The sequence below is a fragment of the Schistocerca cancellata genome, chromosome 10 (genome assembly GCF_023864275.1).
Source record: "Schistocerca cancellata isolate TAMUIC-IGC-003103 chromosome 10, iqSchCanc2.1, whole genome shotgun sequence".
Lineage (NCBI taxonomy): Eukaryota > Metazoa > Arthropoda > Insecta > Orthoptera > Acrididae > Schistocerca > Schistocerca cancellata.
The window spans coordinates 5066039-5089953 of NC_064635.1; the positions used below are offsets into that span (position 1 = coordinate 5066039).

A 23915-nucleotide genomic window follows, 5' to 3' on the forward strand; every position below is an offset into this window, starting at 1 on the left:
TGAGCAGACATTGTTTGACATAAACGGTAAGTAATTTTACTTGGATGTCATATTTCAAGAGCAGACGCTATTTCGTTTGATGTCATAGTTTTCATTCTGTTAAAAACGCGTCGTGTAATATGATGAGGCGCACGCGAATATTCTGAAATGGTGTCCTTTCACTGAGTCACGTTACGTCACATATTTTGGAGCTGATATTGAGGATAATCTGTCATGTGCATCTGTAACCGGCTAGGACGCTCGGAATTATTTTAAACGATTTAAATTAATAGACGAGACTGGCAGGCGCCATCTTGTGTTTCGTGCTGCTAACATCGTAAATCAACTGCAGAGATATCACATCCCACGAGCTGCATGTCAGTGAAAACATCTGCCTTCTATCACGCCTTGCCGACAAATGTTAACGGCAATAGATGAGGCTAACTGACCGATCATGTTCCGTTTACCGACAGAAGCTGTTTCGATAGCATATTTAATGCGTCGCAAAAAACAGTAAAAGTTTTTCCCTGTTTAAAGGTTCGACAATGTGAGAATTTCGTTACTTAACAAACTAAACTTCAATAATTCTCGCAGTAGGTTATGTCTCCTGCAATCGTTTGTTGACATTAAATTTTAAGAAACTGGGAAATGTGCTCCTCGTAAGCAGTTACCGACAGCTCAATTCAACAAATATAGACAGGCAGTTCTCGAAATTTTAGCGATAAACTTTTAATTCATTCATAAAAAGTGATGTAAATAAATATGAAACAGACAATTCGTTGTAATTTCAACAGTAAACTTCTATAGCAACGAACTTACATCGGATTTAGAATTCAAATAACTGCTCCAAATCGATTGAAAATTTGAACTACTGTATAGAGAAGCACCGAAAGTCTGCAATAACAATTTAAAGAGACTTTACACAAATTCGCATAAGTTTACCAATGCACACGTGTATTGCCTATAATTTTTTTGTTCTAATTTAACTGACAAACAAGAAGAATCACACTTCCCTTGGCAAGCTCATTTGCGCCTATTTGATGTGGGTGTGCGTTTGCCAGCATGCCTTTTGTTCGGTTTGAGGTAAGTTCACGGCGTTGGTTGCGCTGTCATAAACCCTTAAAGTTCTACGTCAGTGCTCTGTCTGTTTACTTTGAGTCATTGGCTGTCAGTGGAGTCAGCATGAAGAAGTATATTATCCGCTATTGTGACCAAGCTCTTCTATTGTACACATTCATATGAAACGACCATTCATAACAGTTAAATAGTAGTGTAAAGCAACTTGCTCAGCAGAGATGTAATGAACGTTGGAACTGTACTGTTACACATGTTTCCCTTGGCGGGACGTCCACAACTGTTGATATTTATCATCAGTGATAATATCCGCTACAGCTGTAAAATTGTTTATTTCATGAAAGGAAAGCACAACCCGGATTCAGTACCTGTGCGTGTGTGTAAAATGTGAGTCCACGGAGGTGAAAATTAGGCTAAAATATTGCATCCCTGGTACACGGCATAAACAATTTCTAGGCCTGCCGGAAGGCCTTTCACAGAACGGGACAAAGCTCCGGGCTTAAGGGCGTGCCAAACATGGATCCGTATAAAGTTAGAGGGGCAGCGTTCCAAACACAATGGAGCACGCACCCATCAGGTCCGCGCCAGGCACACATCAAAGTTAAAATGAATTTCAGAGGCTCTCCTGTTTTATTTCATGTACCAGGGATGCACTATTTTAGCCTAATTTAACCGCTGCTATTCGACTTTTATAGAGTTTCACATTATATGCACCGGAAGATGGAAACCGACTTGTACTTTCCTTTAAGAAACTAAAAATTTTACATCTGTAGCGGAGGTTATCATTCATGATCTACTAGCGATACTTATTCTCTGCCTTTAGTATATGGTTAACTCTTGATATATGGGTATGAGGTTAGTCACGTTCTTCACAGAGTTAAGTTTGACCTGGATTCTGGCTGGAGAGATATTGTTGATTCCTGTACTTCGTTGTACATTAAAGCGTGGAGAGGTATTCTAAGAAGGCCAACGGAGAAATATGCCAGTGCCATCTGTGGCGTTATTTCGGTACAAGAACTGAAAAATCACTAAATGTTTTGTTCCTCCATTCCTGACGAATCTAAATTTCAGATCTACGTCTATTCATTTCGCTAATTAGTCATAAAGGTTCCAAATCGACGACACAGACACGCCATTTTAGTGGACGAGCCTGAAGTAAACGGTCAATTGTATTTCTCTACACCGTTACGACAGCGACGACCTCCGTATCAGGACACACTTTGCACCGGTTGAAGTCCACCGGCCGTAACTAATTTTTTAAAAAAATTCTGTAACGTCATGAAAAGGATCACTCATTTATTTAGAGATATGTAATTGGCTTAATGATTATAAGAGTGATGTAGGTAGGACATTTTAGCAGAAAAGGGAAAGAAGGTGGCGAGATATAGAAATAGCTACCAAGTACATCAGGAGCCATAGCCTATTGAAAGAGGACATAGAAAGTTGCTCCAATACCTGTCGATAGCCCCAATACCTATCATTCATGTATAACAGCTCTATTTGAAACCCACCAGGGTAGCCGAGAGCGCTAACGCGCTGCTTCCTGGACCGGGGTATGTGCGCCGGCCCCGGATCGAATCCGCGCGGTGGATTAACGACGAGGGCTGGCGTGCTGGCCAGCCTGGATGTGGTTCAAATGGCTCTGAGCACTATGGGACTTAACATCTGTGGTCATCAGTCCCCTAGAACTTAGAACTACTTAAACCTAACTAACCTAAGGACATCACACACATCCATGCCCGAGGCAGGATTCGAACCTGCGACAGTAGCGATCACGCGGTTCCAGACTGAAGCGCCTAGAACCGCAAGGCCACACCGGCCGGCATCTGGATGTGGTTTTTAGGCGGTTTTCCACATCCCTTTAGGTGAATACCGGGATGATACCTACGCCCCGCCTCAGTTACACGACTCACAGGCATTTGAGAACGTTCGCACTTTTTCATGGCTTAAACTAGACACAGAGAGCTGGGGTACACTATTTCCGTCCCAGGGGGTAGGGGGTGGCGGCAGGAAGGGCATCCAGCCACCCTCTGACACTAACATCGCCAAATCAATAGCAACAAGGCGGACCCCGCGTTGTAGTGGGACAAAGGCCCAAAGGAAATCATGATTATAGCCGTGACATATGGTACCAGTATTAGTTTATATCTCCATTCTTACATACGTTTTATGGAACATGTATTAACGCAGGAAAGTAGAACTCTGGACATTGCTGTTCGCAGTTATGAAGCGAAGTTACTCACAAGTGTACTTATTGCTATTATTCGTTTTTATTTATTCTGCAATGTGAACATTTTTGTTGAATGATTATAAAATTGTGTTCATTTTTAGTTCAAACCACAGATCGTTTCCTTTTGTAAATACCTTTACATTTGGTGTGCATGAATTTTCTGGATCACTTTTGTGTTAATTACAACAGATAGCTCGTCATTGCAACCAAACGATGTTGATGAGAAAGTTTTTTGCCGGGACAAAACGTATCTTCTAGAATGTGATTTAGATTTTCGCGATGTTTTCGCGCCTATTTTCGTATTTACGTACGTTTTCGTGTGGCAAGCATTTCCATTCTCCGCATCATGCTGAGATGTTGTGGTGCATACGGGAGTATAAGAAGTATTTTCCACAAATAACGTAGTAAAATACTTTTCATTACACCAGAACACAGTGTGATTGTGGTTTATTATGTGTCCCAACCCAGTTAGTGTTCATTTGTTCACCAGAGAGTTTGGCACCAAATTTGAATTTTGTTTGCATTTCATCTTTGTTTGTGTGTGTGTGTGTGTGTGTGTGTTTGTGTGTGTGTGCGCGCGTGTGTGTAGACTTTATCTGTTTGTGCTGTTTTTATTTGTAAAGTTCCTTTAATATGTTAAATAGTGTGCACTTGCAGAGTGTAATGTATTCGTTTAGGACTTGTTTGTTACACTCGTTGAGATAAATCAAGCTGGTAGTTTATTTAGAAAGTACATCTCGGTGTGTGTATGTGTGAATTCCTAAGGTACCGATACCCAACTGCTGAGGTCATCGGTGTATAAACTTACACCCTACTTAAAGTAACTTAAACTAACTTATGCTGAGAACAAGACATACACCCATGTCCTAGGGAGGACTCGAACCTCCGGCGGGAGGGGCCGCGCAATCCGTGACATGGCGCCTCTAACCACGCGGCCACTCCGAGCCGGCTACCAGGTGTACCGGTATGAAATGAGCGATTTTTTGTGAAAATAAAACACTAATTTTGAAGAGAAAAGCAGAACCATTTTATTCAAAGTACTGAACATTGCCTTCTGTACATTTTGACCACCTTTCTGGCAATTTGTGGATACCACGCTAATAGAAATGTTCGCCTTTTGAAGCAAACCAATCAGACACTCAATTTTCGACTTCTTCGTAGGAATCGAAGTGTTCCTCAGCCAATGCGTGTCCCATTGCTAAAAAACAAGTAGTAGTCCGAAGGGGCCAAGTCTGGTGAATACGGCAGGTGGGGTAGCAGCTCCCAGCCAAGTGTTTTTATTGTATCCTGAACCACTTTTGCTTTGTGTCCAGGTGCATTGTCGTGTACAAAAATTACTTTGTCATGTCTTCTGGCCCATTCTGGTCTTTTTTCGATCAATGCACAGTTCAAATTGATAATTTGTTGTCTGTAGCGATTAGTATTCATAGTTTCACCGGGTTTTAGAAGCTAATGATACACCACACCTTTCTGATTCCACCCAACACAGAGCATTGTCTTCTTGCCGAATCGATCTGGTTTTTCAGTCGATGTTGATGGTTTTCCCGGATTAACCCATTATTTTTTCCGTTCAGGATTCTGAAAATAAATCCATTTTTCATCGCCAGTAACAATGCGATGCAAAATTGATTTTCTTTCATGTCTTTGAAGGAAAATTTGACAAATGGTTTTTCGGTTTTCCATCTGTCTTTCACTCAATTCTTGTGGCACCCATTTTTCACACTTTTGGATCTTTCCCATAGCTTTCAAACGGTCAGAAATTGTTTGTTGTGCAACATTTAGCATTGCTGCCATTTGCTTCTGACTCAAAGCATCATCTTCATCCAATATTGCTTGAAATTCGGCGTCTACGAACTTTTTTGGTGGTCTTCCACGTTCTTCATTTCTTCCATCAAAATCATTATTTCTGAACCGTTAAAACGATCTTTTGCATGTTGCTTCTGATAGAGAATGATCACCATATGCCTCGACAAGCATTCGATGCGACTCTGCAGCACTTTTTTTCAAATGAAAACAAAAAATTAATACTTTCCGCGAATCATCACTTTCTGGTACAAAATTCGACATTGTTAACACGATGAAAACATATGATGTTGTTTGTTCCATGACTTGATGTATACTAAATATCTTTGACGGATGACATACCAACCGAACAACGAAAATGAAGGCTCGTTCACAACAAATGTTCCTTATCGACATATTTGTGTCTTAACGCTCATTTCATACCGGTACACCTGGTACATCTCGGTCCAGTATCGTGGTGAGTGTGTCGGAATGAGCAGTACCTGGTGGACCGGCACGACCGGGTGGTGCTGCGACGCAGAGCGCGGAATGGCGGCGCCGCAGATGCTGCCGTTGCTGTTGACGTTGAGGCTGGCGCCGCCGCCGCCGCCGCCGCCGTTGAGGCCGCAGCTGGAGTAGCAGGAGGCGGACTGCGGCAGCAGGCTGGTCGGCCTCCGGGGGGCAGCGGCGGCCGCGTCTGCAACGAGACGCCCATACAGAAGAACCACACAGGCGACGGGGGCGGCAGGGACGCGAAACGGCGCAGGTGGTCGCACTCACACACGTGTGCTATACGAAACTGCGACTGCAGATGGAAAGAGACGTCTCTGCTGAGTAGAATGCCAAAAGGATGTTTCTCACAGGGGCAGCAGTGATATGAAGCAGAAAAACAAAACATTAATGACCAAGCAGATACCACGAAGGGAGTCCCACGAGATTTAACTCTTGGTTCACCCTATTCTTTATTTACAGAAATATCGCAACAAACCCTATAGGAGAGAGAAAACAAGACACAGTCAATGACGCTTTTCGACGAATTATTACACAAGCGCCAAAGAAACTTGTATAGCCGTGCGTATTCAAATACACAGATATGTAAACAGACAGAATACGCCGCTGCGATCGGCAACGCCGATATAAGACAACAAATGTCTGGCGCAGTTGTTAGATCGGTTACTGCTGCTACAATGGCAGGTTATCAAGATTTAAATGAGTTTGAACGTGGTGTTATAGTCGGCGCACGAGCGATGGGGCACATCATCTCCGTGGTAGCGATGAAGTGGGGAATTTCCCGTACGACCATTTCACGGGTGTACAGTGATTATCAGGAATCCGGTTGGAAAAAGATCCTACAAGAACGGGACCAACGACGACGGAAGAGAAGCATTCAAAATGACAGAAGTGCAACACTTCCTCAAATTGTTGCAGATTTCAATGCTGGGCCATGAACAAAAAATGGCTCAAATGGCTCTGAGCAGTATAGGACTTAAGATATGAGGTCATTAGTCTCCTAGAACTTAGAACTACTTAAACCTAACTAACCTAAGGACATCACGCACATCCATGCCCGAGGCAGGATTCTAACCTGCGACCACAGCGGTCGCGAGGCTCCAGACTGAAGCGCCTAGAACCGCTCGGTCACATCGGCGGCCATGAACAATTGCCAGTGTGTGAACCATTCAACGAGACGTCATCGATATGGGTTTCCGGAGCCGAAGCCCCACTCGCGTACCCTTGATAACTGTACGACACAAAGCTTTACTACCCCACCTGGGCCCGTCAACACTGACATTGGACTGTCGATGTCTGGAAACATGTTGCCTAGTCGGAAGAATATCGTTTCAAATTGTATCGATCGGATGTACGTGTACGGGTATGGAGACAGGCCATGAATCCATCGACCCTGCACGTCAGCAGGGGACTGTTCAAGTTGGTGGAGGCTCTGTAATGGTGTGGGGAGTGCGCAGTTGGAGTGATATGGGACTCCTGATACGTGTAGATACGACTCTGAGAAGTGGCATGTACGGAAGCATCTTGCCTGATCACCTGCATCCATTCATGTCCACTGTGTATTCCGACGGACCTTGGAAATTCCAGCAGGACAATGCGACACCCCACACGTCCACAGTTGCTACTGAGTGGTTCCAGGAACATTCTTCTGAGGTAAATCACTTCCGCTGGCCACCATACTCCCCAGACATGAACATTATTGAGCATATATGTGGGCTGTCTTTCAACGTGCTGTTCAGAAGAGATCTCAAGCCCATCGTACTCTTACGGATTTATGGACAGCCCTGCATGTTCCATGGTGTCACTTCCCTCCAGCACTACTTCAGACATTAGTGAAGTCCATGGCACGTCGTGTTGCGGAACTTCTGCGTGCTCGCGTCGGCCCTACACGATGTTAGGCAGGTGTACCAGTTTCTTTCGCCGTTCAATATAAATGGTTCTGCAAATGTGAACTCTCCCTTAATTTTGAGGAAACAGTTCTGTACAAGAAACGGGGCCAATTTATGAAGTACATGGAGTCAGTAAACAGGACAGAGCGCTCCAAATATTTGGGTATGCTTACTCTTGAAAACCTGAAATGGAAGAGTCATATTACAGAGTCCCTCAAACAGTTTAGTTGTTTGGTAGACTGATTTGGTGGGAGGGGACCAAAAAGCTAGGTCATCGGTCGCTTCGTATTAGGGAAGGATGGGTAAGTAAGTCGGTCGTTCCTTTTCAAAGGAGCCAGTTGCCTGAAGCGGTCAGGGAAATCACGGAAAACCTAAAGCAGGATGGCCGAACGCGGATTTGAATCGTCGTCCTCCCTAACGCGAGTCTAGTGTGCTAACCACTGCGCCACATCGTTCGGAACAGTTTACTTTTGGACCTCCGTATAATTGCTAGTCACAGAAACAACTTCCTGACATATTATGCTTATTTACACTCAGTAGTGTCATATGCAGTAACTTTCTTGGCTAGCTCATCACTTGGAAGCAATTTTCGACTGCACAAAATCGAACAGCAGGAACAATAGGTGGAGCCCACATGCAGTCGTCATTTTGTCCAAGGAGTGAGGTATTTCAACTGCACCGTTACAATACTACAGGTAGCCCAGAAGGAACCGTCAGTATTAAGAGATATCATATGAACGATCATTCGAAGCAAAAAAGGCTGCAACACATGCGCTTTAAAATGAATACCCGTACCTTAAGAGCTGTGGGCACGTGTTCGGTAGACTCGCTGTTTTCCACAGTAGCGACAATGAACAAGTGCCCACAGCTCGTAAGGTATGCACTTTAGATCCAATGTTTCCATGTTTACTGGAGTTTTGTTTGTTTTGGTCCGTAATAACATCCGTACTAGCAGCTCTCAAAATACCAAAGGCAAAGGGCTTGCAGTAGAAGAGACTTGTTCCACAGTATCGAACATGAAGAAGTGATGCTAGCTCTTGAGAAATGCATTCTACAGCCCATGTCTGCTAAACTTATTAACAGTTCCCGCCGTACACATGAATACTAACCATTCCTGCTGGAACACCCTGTAATCTCGCTAGTGAAATTCGTCATAAATAATTCATCACAGTTTAAGAAAACAGTGATGTCCGTGCCTACAACACTAAAGGAGCAAATGACTTTTGTTACCCATTATTAAAACTGTCAAAGGCTCGGAAGGGAGTTCAATGCGCAAAAACAAAAATTTTGGATCACTGACCAGTAACATAAAATGTCCGTCATGTGACAAGCTTAAATTCTAACGTAAAATTCTTTACAATGGAGGAATTTTCGTCTAAAAATCGTAGCCTGTAAAAAACCCTAGTTTTTTATTGTAGTTGCATGAGTAGGACTAAAAAAGTATGTTCATCAATGTTAAAACTACACTACTGGCCACTAAAATTGCTACACCACGAGGATGACGTACTACAGGCGCGAAATTTAACCTACAAGGAGAAGATGCTATGATATGCAAATGATTAGCTTATCAGAGCATTCACACAAGGTTGGCGCCGGTGGCGACACCTGCAACGTGCTGACATGAAGGTTTCCAACCGATTTTTCATACACAAACAGCAGTTGACCGGCGTTGCCTGGGGAAACGTTGTTTTGATGCCTCATGTAAGGAGGAGAAAAGCGTACCATCACGTTTCCGACTTTGATAAAGGTCGGATTGTAGCCTATAGCGATTGCGGTTTATCGTATCGCGATATTGCTGCTCGCGTTGGTCGAGATCCAATGACTGTTAGCAGAATATGGAATCGGTGGCTTGAGGAGGGTAATACGGAACGCCGTGCTGGATCCCAACGGCCTCGTATCACTAGCAGTCGAGATGACAGGCATCTTATCTGCAAGGCTGTAACGGATCGTGCAGCCACGTCTCGATCCCTGAGTCAACAGATTGGGACGTTTGCAAGACAACACCCATCTGTAAGAACAGTTCGACGACGTTTGCAGCAGCATGGACTATCAGCTCGGAGACCATGGCTGCGGTTACCCTTGACGCTGCATCACAGACAGGAGCGCCTGAGATGGTGTACCCAACGACGAACCTGGGTGCACGAATGGCAAAACATCATTTTTTAGGATGAATCCAGGTTCTGTTTACAGCATCATGATGGTCGCATCCGTGTTTGGCGACATCGCGGTGAACGCACATTGGCAGCGTATATTCGTCAACGCCATACTGGCTTATCACACGGCGTGATGGTATGGGGTGCCATTGGTTACACGTCTCGGTCACCTCTTGTTCGCATTGACGGCACTTTGAACAGTGAACGTTACATTTCAGATGTGTTACGATCCATGGCTCTACCCTTCATTCGATCCCTGCGAAACCCTACATTTCAGCAGGATAATGCACGACCGCATGTTGCAGGTCCTGCACGGGCCTTTCTGGATACAGAAAATGTTCGACTAATGCCCTGGCCTGCACATTCTCCAGATCTCTCACCAACTGAAAAGCCTGGTCAATGGTGGCCGAGCAACTTGGTCGTCACAATACGCCAGTCACTACTCTTGATGAACTGTGGTATCGTGCTGAAGACGCATGGTCAGCTGTACCTGTACACGCCATGCAAGCTCTGTTTCACTCAACGCCCAGGCGTATCAAGGCTGTTATTACGGACAGAGGTGGTTGTTCTGGGTACTGATTTCTCAGGATCTATGCACCCAAATTGCGTGAAAATGTAATCACATGACAGTTCTAGTATAATATATTTGTCCAATGAATAACCGTTTATCATCCTTATTTCTTCTTGTTGTAGCAATTTTAATGGCAAGTAGTGTAATAATGTATACATATCCTCGAAAACTTAATTTGAAAAGAGACCTGTTCAAATGAATTATGGAACATGTAACTAAGTATAAGTATCTGAATGATAAAGAAGAGGGGCAGCAGCCTTTCAATAGTTGCAGGGGCAACAGTCTGGATGATCTACTGATCTGGCCTCGTAGCAATAACCAAAACGGTCTTGCTGTGCTGGTACTGCGAACGGCTGAAAGCAAGGGGAAACTACAGCCGTAATTTTTCCCGAGGGCATGCAGCTTTACTGTATGATTAAATGATGATGGCGTCCTCTTAGGTAAAATATTCCGGAGGTAAAATAGTCCCCCATTCGGATCTCCGGGCGGGGACTACTCAAGAGGATGTCGTTATCAGCAGAAAGAAAACTGGCGTTCTGCGGATCGGAGCATGGAATGTCAGATCCCTTATTCGGGCAGGTAGGTTAGAAAATTTAAAAAGGGAAATGGATAGGTTAAAGTTGTATATAGTGGGAATTAGTGAAGTTCGGTGGCAGGAGGAACAAGACTTTTGGTCAGGTGACTACAGGGTTATAAACACAAAATCAAATAGGGGTAATACAGGAGTAAGTTTAATAATGAATAGGAAAATAGGAATGCGGGTAAGCTACTACAAACAGCATAGTGAACGCATTATTGCGGCCAAGATAGATACGAAGCCCACACCTACTACAGTAGTACAAGTTTATGTGCCAACTAGCACTGCAGATGATGAAGAAATTGATGAAATGTATGATGAAATAAAAGAAATTATTCAGATAGTGAAGGGTGACGAAAATTTAATAGCCATGAGTGACTGGAATTCGGTAGTAGGAAAAGGGAGAGAATGAAACGTAGTAGGTGAATGTGGATTGGGGTTAAGAAATGAAAGAGGAAGCCGCCTGGCTGAATTTTGCACAGAGCGCAACTTAATCATAGCTACGTTCAAGAATCATAAAAGTAGGCTGTATACACGGAAGAAGCCTGGAGATACTGACAGGCTTCAGATAGATTATATAATGGTAAGACAGAGATTTAGGAACCAGGTTTTAAATTGTAAGACATTTCCAGGTGCCGATGTGGACTCTGACCACAATCTATTAAGTTATGACCTGTAGATTAAAACTGAAGAAACTGCAAAAAGGTGGGAATTTAAGGAGATGGGACCTGGATAAACTGAAAGAACCAGAGATTGTACAGAGTTTCAGGGAGAGCATAAGAGAACAATTTGACAGGAATGGGGGAAAGAAATACAGTAGAAGATGAATGGGTAGCTTTGAGGGATGAAGTAGTGAAGGCAGGATAAAGTAGGTAAAAAGACGTGGGCTAGCAGAAATCCTTGGGTAACAGAAGAAATATTGAAGTTAATTGACGAAAGGAGAAAATATAAAGATGCAGTAAATGAAGCAGGCAAAAAGGAGTACAAACGTCTCAAAAATGAGATCGACAGGAAGTGCAAAATGGCTAAGCATGGATGGCTAGAGGACAAATGTAAGGATGTAGAGGCTTATCTCACTAGGGGTAAAATGGATACTGCCTACAGGAAAATTAAAGAGACCTTTGGAGATAAGAGAACCACTTGTATGAACATCAAGAGCTCAGATGGAAACCCAGTTCTAAGCAAAGAAGGGAAAGCAGAAAGGTGGAAGAAGTATATAGAGGGTCTATACAAGGGCAATGTAACTGAGGACAATATTATGGAAATGGAAGAGACTATAGATTAAGATGAAATGAGAGATATGATACTGCGTGAAGAGTTTGACCTAAGTCGAAACAAGGCCCCGGGGATAGACAACATTCCATTAGAACTACTGATAGCCTTAGGAGAGCCAGCCATTACAAAACTCTACCATCAGGTGAGCAAGATGTATGAGATAGGCGAAATACCCCCAGGCTTCAAGAAGAATATATTTTTTTTTGTCATCGGTCTACTGACAGGTTTGATGCGGCCCGCCACGAATTCCTTTCCTGTGCTAACCTCTTCATCTCAGAGTAGCACTTGCAACCTACGTCCTCAACTATTTGCTTGACGTATTTCAATCTCTGTCTTCCTCTACAGTTTTTGCCCTCTACAGCTCCCTCTAGTACCATGGAAGTCATTCCCTCATGTCTTAGCACATGTCCTATCATTCTGTCCCTCCTCCTTATCAGTGTTTTCCACATATTCCTTTCCTCTCCGATTCTGCGTAGAACCTCATTATTCCTTACCTTATCAGTCCACCTAATTTTCAACATTCGTCTATAGCACCACATCTCAAATGCTTCGATTCTCTTCTGTTCCGGTTTTCCCACAGTCCATGTTTCACTACCATACAATGCTGTACTCCAGACGTACATCTTCAGAAATTTCTTCCTCCAATTAAGGCCGGTATTTGATATTAGTAGACTTCTCTTGGCCAGAAATGCCTTTTTTGCCATAGCGAGTCTTCTTTTGATGACCTCCTTGCTCCGTCCGTCATTGGTTATTTTACTGCCTAGGTAGCAGAATTCCTTAACTTCATTGACTTCGTGACCATCAATCCTGATGTTAAGTTTCTCACTGTTCTCATTTCTACTACTTCTCATTACCTTCGTCTTTCTCCGATTTACTCTCACACCATACTGTGTACTCATTAGGCTGTTCATTCCGTTCAGCAGTTCATTTAATTCTTCTTCACTTTCACTCAGGATAGCAATGTCATCAGCGAATCGTATCATTGATATCCTTTCACCTTTTATTTCCATCATTGCTTCCTCGATGTACAGGTTGAAGAGTAGGGGCGAAAGGCTACAGCCTTGTCTTACACCCTTCTTAATACGAGCACTTCGTTTTTGATCTCCCACTCTCATTATTCCCTCTTGGTTGTTGTACATATTGTACACGACCTGTCTCTCCCTGTAGCTTACCCCTACTTTTTTCAGAATCTCGAATAGCTTGCACCATTTTATATTGTCGAACGCTTTTTCCAGGTCGACAAATCCTATGAAAGTGTCTTGATTTTTCTTTAGCCTTGCTTCCATTATTAGCCGTAACGTCAGAATTGCCTCTCTCGTCCCTTTACTTTTCCTACAGCCAAACTGATCGTCACCTAGCGCATTCTCAATTTTCTTTTCCAGTCTTCTGTATATTATTCTTGTAAGCAGCTTCGATGCATGAGCTGTTAAGCTGATTGTGTGATAATTCTCGCACTTGTCAGCTCTTGCCGTCTTCGGAATTGTGTGGATGATGCTTTTCCGAAAGTCAGATGGTATATCGCCAGACTCATATATTCTATACACCAACGTGAATAGTCGTTTTGTTGCTACTTCCCCCAATGATTTTAGAAATTCTGATGGAATGTTATCTATCCCTTCTGCCTTATTTGACCGTAAGTCCTCCAAAGCTCTTTTAAATTCCGAGTCTAATAGTGGATCCCCTATCTCTTCTAAATCGACTCCTGTTTCTTCTTCTATCACATCAGACAAATCTTCACCCTCATAGAGGCTTTCAATGTATTCTTTCCACCTATCTGCTCTCTCGTCTGCATTTAACAGTGGAATTCCCGTTGCACTCTTAATGTTACCACCGTTGCTTTTAATGTCACCAAAGGTTTTCATGACTTTCCTGTATGCTGAGTCTGTCCTTCCGACAATCATATCTTTTTCGATGTCTTCACATTTTTCCTGCAGCCATTTCGTCTTAGCTTCCCTGCACTTCCTATTTATTTCATTCCTCAGCGACTTGTATTTCTGTATTCCTTTCATCAATCAACTGAAGTATTTCTTCTGTTACCCATGGTTTATTCGCAGCTATTTTCTTTGTACCTATGTTTTCCTTCCCAACTTCTGTGATGGCCCTTTTTAGAGATGTCCATTCCTCATCAACTGTACTGCCTACTGCGCTATTCCTTATTGCTGTATCTATAGCGTTAGAGAGCTTCAAACGTATCTCGTCGTTCCTTAGTACTTCCGTATCCCACTTCTTTGCGTATTGATTCTTCCAGACTAGTGTCTTGAACTTCAGCCTACTCTTCATCACTACTATATTGTGATCTGAGTCTATATCTGCTCCTGGGTACGCCTTACAATCCAGTATCTGATTTCGGAATCTCTGTGTGACCATGATGTAATCTAATTGAAATCTTCCCGTATCTCCCGGCCTTTTCCAAGTATACCTCCTCCTCTTGTGATTCTTGGACAGGGTATTCGCTATTACTAGCTGAAACTTGTTACAGAACTCAATTAGTCTTTCTCCTCTTTCATTCCTTGTCCCAAGCCCATATTCTCTTGTAACCTTTTCTTCTACTCTTTCCCCTACAACTGCATTCCAGTCGCCCATGACTATTAGATTTTCGTCCCCCTTTACATACTACATTACCCTTTCAATATCCTCATACACTTTCTCTATCTGTTCATCTTCAGCTTGCGACGTCGGCATGTATACCTGAACTATCGTTGTCGGTGTTGGTCTGCTGTCGATTGTGATTAGAACAACCCGGTCACTGAACTGTTCACAGTAACACACCCTCTGCCCTACCTTCCTATTCATAACGAATCCTACAGCTGTTATACCATTTTCTGCTGCTGTTGATATTACCCGATACTCATCTGACCAGAAATCCTTGTCTTCCTTCCACTTCACTTCACTGACCCGTACTATATCTAGATTGAGCCTTTGCATTTCCCTTTTCAGATTTTCTAGTTTCCCTACCACGTTCAAGCTTCTGACATTCCACGCCCCGACTCGTAGAACGTTATCCTTTCGTTGATTATTCAATCTTTTTCTCATGGTAATCTCCCCCTTGGCAGTCCCCTCCCAGAGATCCGAATGGGGGACTATTCCGGAATCTTTTGCCAATGGAGAGATCATCATGACACTTCTTCAAATACAGGCCACATGTCCTGTGGATACACGTTACGTGTCTTTAATGCAGTGGTTTCGATTGCCTTCTGCATCCTCATGTCGTTCATCATTGCTGATTCTTCCGCCTGTAGGGGCAATTTCCCACCCCTAGGAGAAGAGAGCGCCCTGAACCTCTATCCGCTCCTCCGCCCTCTTTGACAAGGCCGTTGGCAGAATGAGGCTGACTTCTTACGCCGGAAGTCTTCGGCCGCCAATGCTGATTATTTATCAAAATTTAGGCAGTGGCGGGGATCGAACCCGGGACCGAAGGCGGGTGTAAGGTAAGAAGAATATAATAATTCCAAACCCAAAGAAAGCAGGTGTTGACAGATGTGAGAATTATAGAACTATCAGTTTAATAAATCACAGCTGCAGAATACTAACGCGAATTCTTTACAGACGAATGGAAAAACTGGTAGAAGCCTACCTCGGGGAGATCAGTTTGGATTCCGTAGAAATGTTGGAACACGTGAGGCAATACTGACCCTACGACTTACCTTAGAAGCTAGATTAAGGGAGGATAAACCTGCGTTTCTAGCATTTGTAGACTTAGAGAAAGATTATGACAATGTTGACTGGAATACTCTCTTTCAAATTCTAAAGGTGGTAGGGGTAAAATACAGGGAGCGAAAGGCTATTTACAATTTGTACAGAAACCATATGGCAGTTATAAGAGTCGAGGGACAAGAAAGGGAAGCAGTGGTTGCGAAGGGAGTGAGACAGGGTTGTAGTCTCTCCCCGATGTTATTCAATCTGTATATTGAGCAAGCAGTGAAGCAAACAAAAGAAAATTTCGGAGTAGGTATTGAAATCCATGGAGAATAAATAAAAACTTTGAGGTTCGCCGATGACATTGTAATTCTGTCAGAGACAGCAAAGGACTTGGAGGAGCGGTTGAACGGAATGGATACTATCTTGAAACGAGGATATAAGATGAACATCAACGAAAGCAAAACGAGGATAATGGAATGTAGTCGAATTAAGTCGAGTGATGCTGAGGGAATTAGATTAGGAAATGAGACACTTAAAGTAGTAAAGGAGTTTTGCTATTTGGGGAGCAAAATAACTGATGACGGTCGAAGTAGAGAGGATACAAAATGTATACTGACAATGGCAAGGAAAGCGTTTCTAAAGAAGAGAAATTTGTTAACATCGAGTATAGATTTAAATGTCAATAAGTCATTTCTGAAAGTATAGCCATGTACGGAAGTGAAACATGGACGATAAACAGTTTGGACAAGAAGGGAATAGAAGCTTTCGAAATGTGGTGCTACAGAAGAATGCTGAAGATTTGATGGGTAGATCACATAATTAATGAGGAAGTATTGAATAGGATTGGGGAGAAGAGGAGTTTGTGGCACAACTTGACCAGAAGAAGGGTTCGATTGGTAGGACATGTTCTGAGGCATCAAGGGATCACCAATTTGGTATTGGTGGGCAGCGTGGACGGTAAAATTTGTAGAGGGAGACCAAGAGATGAATACACTAAGCAGGTTCAGAAGGATGTAGGTTGCAGTAGGTACTGGGAGATGAAGAGGCTTGCACAGGATAGAGTAGCATGGAGAGCTACATCAAACCAGTCTCCGGACTGAAGACCACAACAACAACTAACCATATACCTGATCTGTAGGTCAGGTAACTATGCAAGATGTTTCTGTGATGGGCAACTTTCAGGTTCGATGGAGAACGGAGAAAAAGAAATGTATTAATTTGAGATATGGATCCAATTTGTCGAAAATACTGTGTCAAAAGTTATGGATCCTCATGTGTTATAAGACTGTCAGCTCGTTATGAAAGTAAACTACTCATTTTTTGTACGAAGGTATAACAACAGCTAGCACTGGAGGATGGTGGAACCTACACGTGGACATACATGAAGCATATCGGGGCCGGGGAATTCTACTGCTGCGCAGCAGACGGCTTGACATATACGACGGCAAAGTCAGTTCTGATGTTAAGCTCTGTGAGACTGCAGCCTGTATTTAAACTTTGAAGCGGACAGTCGACCTGCCAAATGAAATGGTGACGCACTCTGTTACACTATTAGGACAGTAATTTTCTATGATGGATGAGAGTAAGAAATTGCTGAAAAAGCACATTCTTGGGCAGAATACTGTATAGAAGAGAATCATGGACTGCCGGAAAACGGGAAAAGAAAGGGGTCGGTGCGTTTCAAATGTGGTACTATAAATGCATGTTGAACATTAGAAGGACTGAGAAATAAGAAATGAGAATGTTCTGCACAGATTCATCCAGGAGAGGAACATACGGAAAACATCGACAAGAGGACAAGATGATAGTTCACGTTCAGGGATCAGACAATAATTTACTTGTTAGCAGAACAATCTGTTGAAGCTAAACCCGGCAGGGCAAGACTGTGTCTGGAATGTTGTTTGTTGTTGTGGTCTTCATTCCAGAGACTGGTTTGATGCAGCTATCCATGCTACTCTATCCTGTGCAAGCTTCTTCATCTCCCAGTACCTACTGCAACTTACATCCCTCTGAATCTGCTTAGTGTATTCATCTCTTGGTCTCCCTCTACGAGTTTTACCCTCCACGCTGCCCTCCAGTGCTAAATTGGTGATCCCTTGATGCCTCAGACCATGTCCTACCAACCGATCCCTTCTTCTAGTCAACTTGTCCCACAAATTTCTCTTCTCCCCAATTCCGTTCAATACCTCCTCATTTGTTATGTGATCTACCCATCTAATCTTCAGCATTCTTCCATAGCACCACATTTCGAAAGCTTCTATTCTATTCTCCTCCAAACTATTTATCGTCCATGTTTCACTTCCATACATGGATACACTCCATACAAATATTTCAAAAATGACTTCCTGACACTTAAATCTGTACTCAATGTTAACAAATTTCCTTTCTATTGCTAGTCTACATTTAATATCCTCTCTACTTCAACCATCTTTAGTTATTTTGCTCCCAAAATAGCAGATCTCCTGTACTACTTTAAGCATCTTATTTCCTAATCTATTTTCCTCGGCATCACCCGAGTTAACTCAACTACATTCCATTATCCTCATTCTGCTTTTGTTGATGTTCATCTTATATCCTCCTTTCAAGACACTGTCCATTCCATTCAACTGCTCTTCCAGGTCCTTTCCTGTCTCTGACAGAATTGCAATGTGATCTGCAAACCTCAAAGTTTTTATTTCTTCTCCATGGATTTTAATTCCAACTCCAATTTTTTCTTTTTTTTTCCTTTAGTGCTTGCTCAATATACAGACTGAATAACATCGGGGAGAGGCTACAACTTTGTCTCGCTCCCCTCCCTACCACTGCTTGCCTTTCATGCTCCTCGGCTCTTATAACTGCCATCTTATTTCTGTACAAATTGTAAATAGCCTTTCGCTCCCTGCCACCTTCAGAATTTGAAAGTGAATATTCCAGTCGACATTGTCAAAAGCTTTCTCTAAGTCTACAAATGCTAGAAACGTATGTTTACCCTTCCTTAATCTAGCTTCTAAGGTAAGTCGTAGGGTCAGTACTGCCTCACGTGTTCCAATATTTCTACGGAATCCAAACTGATCTCCCCGAGGTCGGCTTCTACCAGTTTTTCCATTCGTCTGTAAAGAATTCGCGTTAGTATTTTGCAGCCGTGGTTTATTAAACCGATAGTTCTATAATTTTCACATCTGTCAACACCTGCTTTCTTTGGGTTTGGAATTATTATATTCTTCTTGAAGTTTGAGGGAATTTCGCCTGTCTCGTACATCTTTCTCACCTGATGGTAGAGTTTTGTGATGGCTGGCTCTCCCAAGGCTACCAGTAGATCTAATGGAATGTTGTCTACCCCTGGGGCCTTGTTTCGACTTAGGTCAAACTCTTTACGCAGTATCATATCTCCCATTTCATCTTAATCTACAGTCTCTTCCATTTCCATAATATTGTCCTCAGCTACATTGCCCTTGTATAGACCCTCTATATACTCCTTCCAACTTTCTGCCTTCCATTTTCTGCTTAGAACTGGGTTTCCATCTGAGCTTTTGATATTCGTACAAGCGGTTCTCTTTTCTCCAAAGGGCTCTTTAATTTTCCTGTTGGCAGTATCCATCTTGCCCCTAGTGATATCTGCCTCTATATCCTTACATTTGTCCTCTAGCCATGCCTGCGCAGCTATTTTGCACTTCCTGTCGATCACATTTTTGAGACGTTTGTATTCTTTTTTGCCTGCTTCATTTACTGTATTTTTATATTTTCTCCTTTCATCAACTAAATTCAATATCTCTTCTGTTACCCAAGGATTTCTATTAGCTCTCGTCTTTTCACCTACTTGATCCTCTGCTGCCTTCACTATTTCATCTCTCAAAGTTACCCATCCTCCTTCTACTGTATTTCTTGCCCTCATTCTTGTCAATCGTTCTCTACTGTTCTCTCTGAAACTCTCTACAACCTCTGGTTATGTCAGTTTATCCAGGTCCCATATCCTTAAATTCTCACCTTTTTGCAGTTTGTTCAGTTTTAGTTTGCAGTTTATGACCAACAAATTGTGGTCAGAGTCTACATCAGCCCCTGGAAATGTCTTACAATTTAAAACCTGGTACCTAAATCTCTGTCTTGCCATTATATAATCTATTTGAAACCGTCTAGTATCTCCAGGCCTCTTCCATGTATACAATCTTCTATCATGATTCTTAAACCAAGTGTTAGCTATGATTAAGTTGTGCTCTGTGCAAAATTCTACCAGGCGGCTTCCTCTTTCATTCCTTACCCCCATTCCATGTTCACCTACTACGTTTCCTTCTCTTCCTTTCCCTGCTACCGAATTCCAATCACCCATGACTATTAAATTTTCGTCTGTCTCCACTATCTGAATAATTTCTTTTATCTCATCATACATTTCATCAATCTCTTCATCATCTGGAGCGCTAGTTGGCATATAAACTTGCACTATTGTGGTAGGTGTGGGCTTCATATCTATCTTGGCCAGAATAATGCGTTCACTGTGCTGTTTGTAGTAGCTTACCCGCATTCCTATTTTCCTATTAATTATTAAACCTACTCCTGCATTACCCCTATTTGACTTTGTGTTTATAACCCTGTATTCACCTGACCAGAAGTCTTGTTCCTCCTGCCACCGAACTTCACTAATTCCCACTATATCTAACTTTAACCTATCCATTTCCCTTTTTAAATTTTCTAACCTACCTGCCCGATTAAGGAATCTGACATTCCACGCTCCGATCCGTAGAACGCCAGTTTTCTTTCTGCTGATAACGACATCCTCTTGAGCAGTCCCCGCCCGGAGATCCGATTGGGGGACTATTTTACCTCCGGAATATTTTACCCATGAGGACGCCATCATCATTTAACCAAACAGTAAAGCTGCATGCCCACGGGAAAAATTACGGCTGTAGTTTCCCCTTGCTTTCAGCCGTTCGCAGTACCAGCACAACAACGCCGTTTTGGTTGATGTTACAAGGCCAGATCAGTAAATCATCCAGACTGTTGTCCCTGAAACTGCTGAAAAGGCTGCTTCCCCTCTTCAGGGACCGCACGTTTGTCTGGCCTCTCAACAGAGACCCCTCCTTAGGTTAGTTAGGTATAAGTAGTTCTAAGTTCTAGGGGACTGATGACCTCAGATGTTAAGTCCCATAGTGGTCAGAGCCATTTTTTTTTTGTCGTTGCACCTACAGTACAGCTATCTGTATCGCTGAGGCACGCAAGGCTCTCCACCATTGGCAGGGTCCATGATTCTTGGGGAGGGGGGAGGGCAGTGGAATATATCCAACAAATAATTGAGGAAGTTGGGTGTGCAAGTGGCACTCTGAGATGAAGATTGTTAGCATAGGAAAGTAATTCTTGTCAGCCCGCATCACACCATTCAAATAAATGGTTCAAATTGTTCTGAGCACTATGGGACTTAACATCTGTGGTCATCAGTCCACTAGAACTTAGAACTACTTAAATCTAACTAACCTAAGGACATCACACACATCCATGCCCGAGGCAGGATTCGAACCTGCGACCGTAGCAATCGCGCGGTTCCGGACTGAGCGCCTGAACCGCTAGACCACCGCGGCCGGCGCATCACACCATTCAGGACACAGATGACGTGGTAATTGTAGACAAGCCGACAGAAAGCATGCAGCCATGTGACGCTCACTGTGCACTCAAGACTGTTCCTCGTGTTAAGAAAACAAGGTATGTGGTACCACTATACGAGTACTAAGGGCTAATTCGTACCTTGGACTATTTATTTAATTGCTATTTACTTTTAGTCTATTATATAGAATTTAAAGTAGATCATTTGAGAAAATTGTGCGTTCAGTACTCGATACATTGTTCAGTACTTCATACACACACTTGTATTGTAATATCTGATGGATATTTCAGCACTATGCTGCAATGAAAAGGAAAAGAATTTAGATATGAGATAGGAGTATAGAGGGAGAAGTAGAGGGTCAGATTAACTTCATGTCAGTTGACTGCCGATTGGCAACTTGGCATGCAGATATACACTCATCTGGAATCCAGTTGGCACTCTGCACTCTTTGTGCTTCTGAACTATTCTTCTACCTCCCATAGTACAAGATTTTACATTACACACCCCTACAAAGCGATAACGGTGGAAGTAATACTACTGATTTTCTTATTTGGTACAGGTTGTTAGCACCTTGAAAGGTGAGGCGTAATGCACGAATCTCAGGAAAAGGGCGACCATAGTGCCTTTGTTCTTCTTTTTACTTACAATGTAGTAGGGTCTAAGAGAGGGCTGGTCGTCAGGGCCTGAGGAAATCCTTTCTGGTTCTTAATGCTTCCTCATTATTGAAGGACTTCCTGACTGGGTGTGCTTCGCTTCCAGAAGGAAGTCTCGGTTGGATGTTTCACGTTTCTAGAAGGATGTCGAAGCTAGGTGCGCTACATAGGAGGGTCTCGTTATCATGATGTACAGCTTCTTCTAGTTTGCCTCCTGGCCACATATACGTGGAATAGTTGCCCCTCGCAGTACTGTATAGATATTAGAGCAGCAACATTAGTTACACATGATAGAAAAGTATGGGAAGGAAATAATGACACCTGTCAATGATAAGTTCGTTAAGAGACAATGCGCAGGCTCAGTTATATGAAGCATGGGGAACGAAATCAGCTTTTCGTAGGAACTATCTCAACATTCATCTCAAGAGATGTGGGGAAACCACCTCATACCTAACGTAAGAATGCACAGTCTTGCGACTGTAGCATTGGCTAAAGTGTTTTGGGTTTCCAGATGCGTCACGTGGTTGAAATGTTAAAATTCCATCAGATTTCGACAAAGTAGGCCTCGGCCATTGTTGGGTGGAACGACTGCTGATGGGCTGCTGTGGTACACCCTTATATACACCAGCTGCTGGCTATGATGTCACCAGCCCTGATGGCATCGTCACGTATGGTCATACACTGACTACACATCTCACGATGATTGGATCGCATGCCAAATGGTTCAAATGGCTCTGAGCACTATGGGACTTAACTTCTGTGGTCATCAGTCCCCTAGAACTTAGAACTACTTAAACCTAACTAACCTAAGGACATCACACACATCCATGCCCGAGGCAGGATTCGAACCTGCGACCGTAGCAGTCCCGTGGTTCCGGACTGCGCGCCTAGAACCACTAGACCACCGCGGCCGGCGATCGCATGCCACAATGATCCGCAAGCCACTATCAGGGGTGTTGTCTGTGATATTTATTTCGATTTCTTATCACCAGCAACAGTAAATGGTAGTCTGCAGCTCAGTGTGAGGTGGGATCCAGCAATTGCAGGGTTGATGAGGATGCGCTTAACATGTAGTCTACTTAGGTCCTATATGGGCACCCGTGACATCACTGCCGGCAGCTGGAGTATATAAGAGCCTACCAGCAGCCCACCAGCAGTGTTTCCACTTGACAATGGCCGAGGAGTGCTGGGTTGAAAGCTCGTGGCATTTAAGCTCGAGAACAGTTTATTGGGAGCTGAACGGCTGCCCCCCCCCCTGAGCGGGGGTGCAGCGTCCTCCGACAGCGGCCCTGGCGACTCACCTGTGGAGGTGTCCATGAGGAGGGCCTCGCTGTAGGAGGGCACCAGAACCGAGTTGTCGCGGCAGCACCACTCCAGGTCGCCGCTGTCGGCGGTGCAGTGGGACAGGCCGCCCCGGGAGCCCAGCCACCGCTGGTCGCAGCCGCCCTCCTGCTGGCAGCAGCTCACGCTGCGGGTGTTGTTGTTGTTGTTGTTGTTGTTGTTTGCGGCCGTGACAACGCTGCTGCGACCGCCCGTCGTGCTCGTCTCGTAGTTCACCCCGAACAGCTTTGTCACCTGCACCAGCCAGACAAAAGGTACCGAGTGGAACTACTGTTTCCCATAGCTGTCTACAATCATTCGTTATGTATTATAAATCAATTTTGGGAACTCAACAACATGTAACAGATGTCGTTTAGTTTTCAAATATTACTTAAAAAAGTTAAGTTCCCTGAGCACACATTGTGGGGAGGGCAAATAAATGGAAAATTATTTAGCTGTCTTATGCTACTTGAAAGCTTTTGACAATGTTGTCTAGAATACTCTCTTTCGAATTCTAAAGGTGGTAGGGGTTAAATACAGGGAGCGAAAGGCTATTTACAATTTGTACAGAAACAAGATGGCAGTTATAAGAGTCGAGGGGCATGAAAGGGAAGCAGTGATTAGGAAGGGAGTGAGACAGGGTTGTAGCCTCTCCCCGATGTTATTCGCTCTGTATATTGAGCAAGCACTAAAG

General features: G+C 43.4%; 1 protein-coding gene across 1 annotated transcript in view; it reads right to left on the bottom strand.

The window, feature by feature from the left end:
- Positions 1–23915, bottom strand: part of LOC126106697 (transmembrane protein 151B-like) — a 265945-nt gene that overhangs the window by 14391 nt on the left and 227639 nt on the right. The window contains exon 5 of the mRNA XM_049913077.1: positions 23203–23476. Within this exon, the coding sequence (XP_049769034.1) occupies positions 23203–23476 (274 nt within the window). The remainder of the gene's footprint in view (positions 1–23202; positions 23477–23915) is intronic.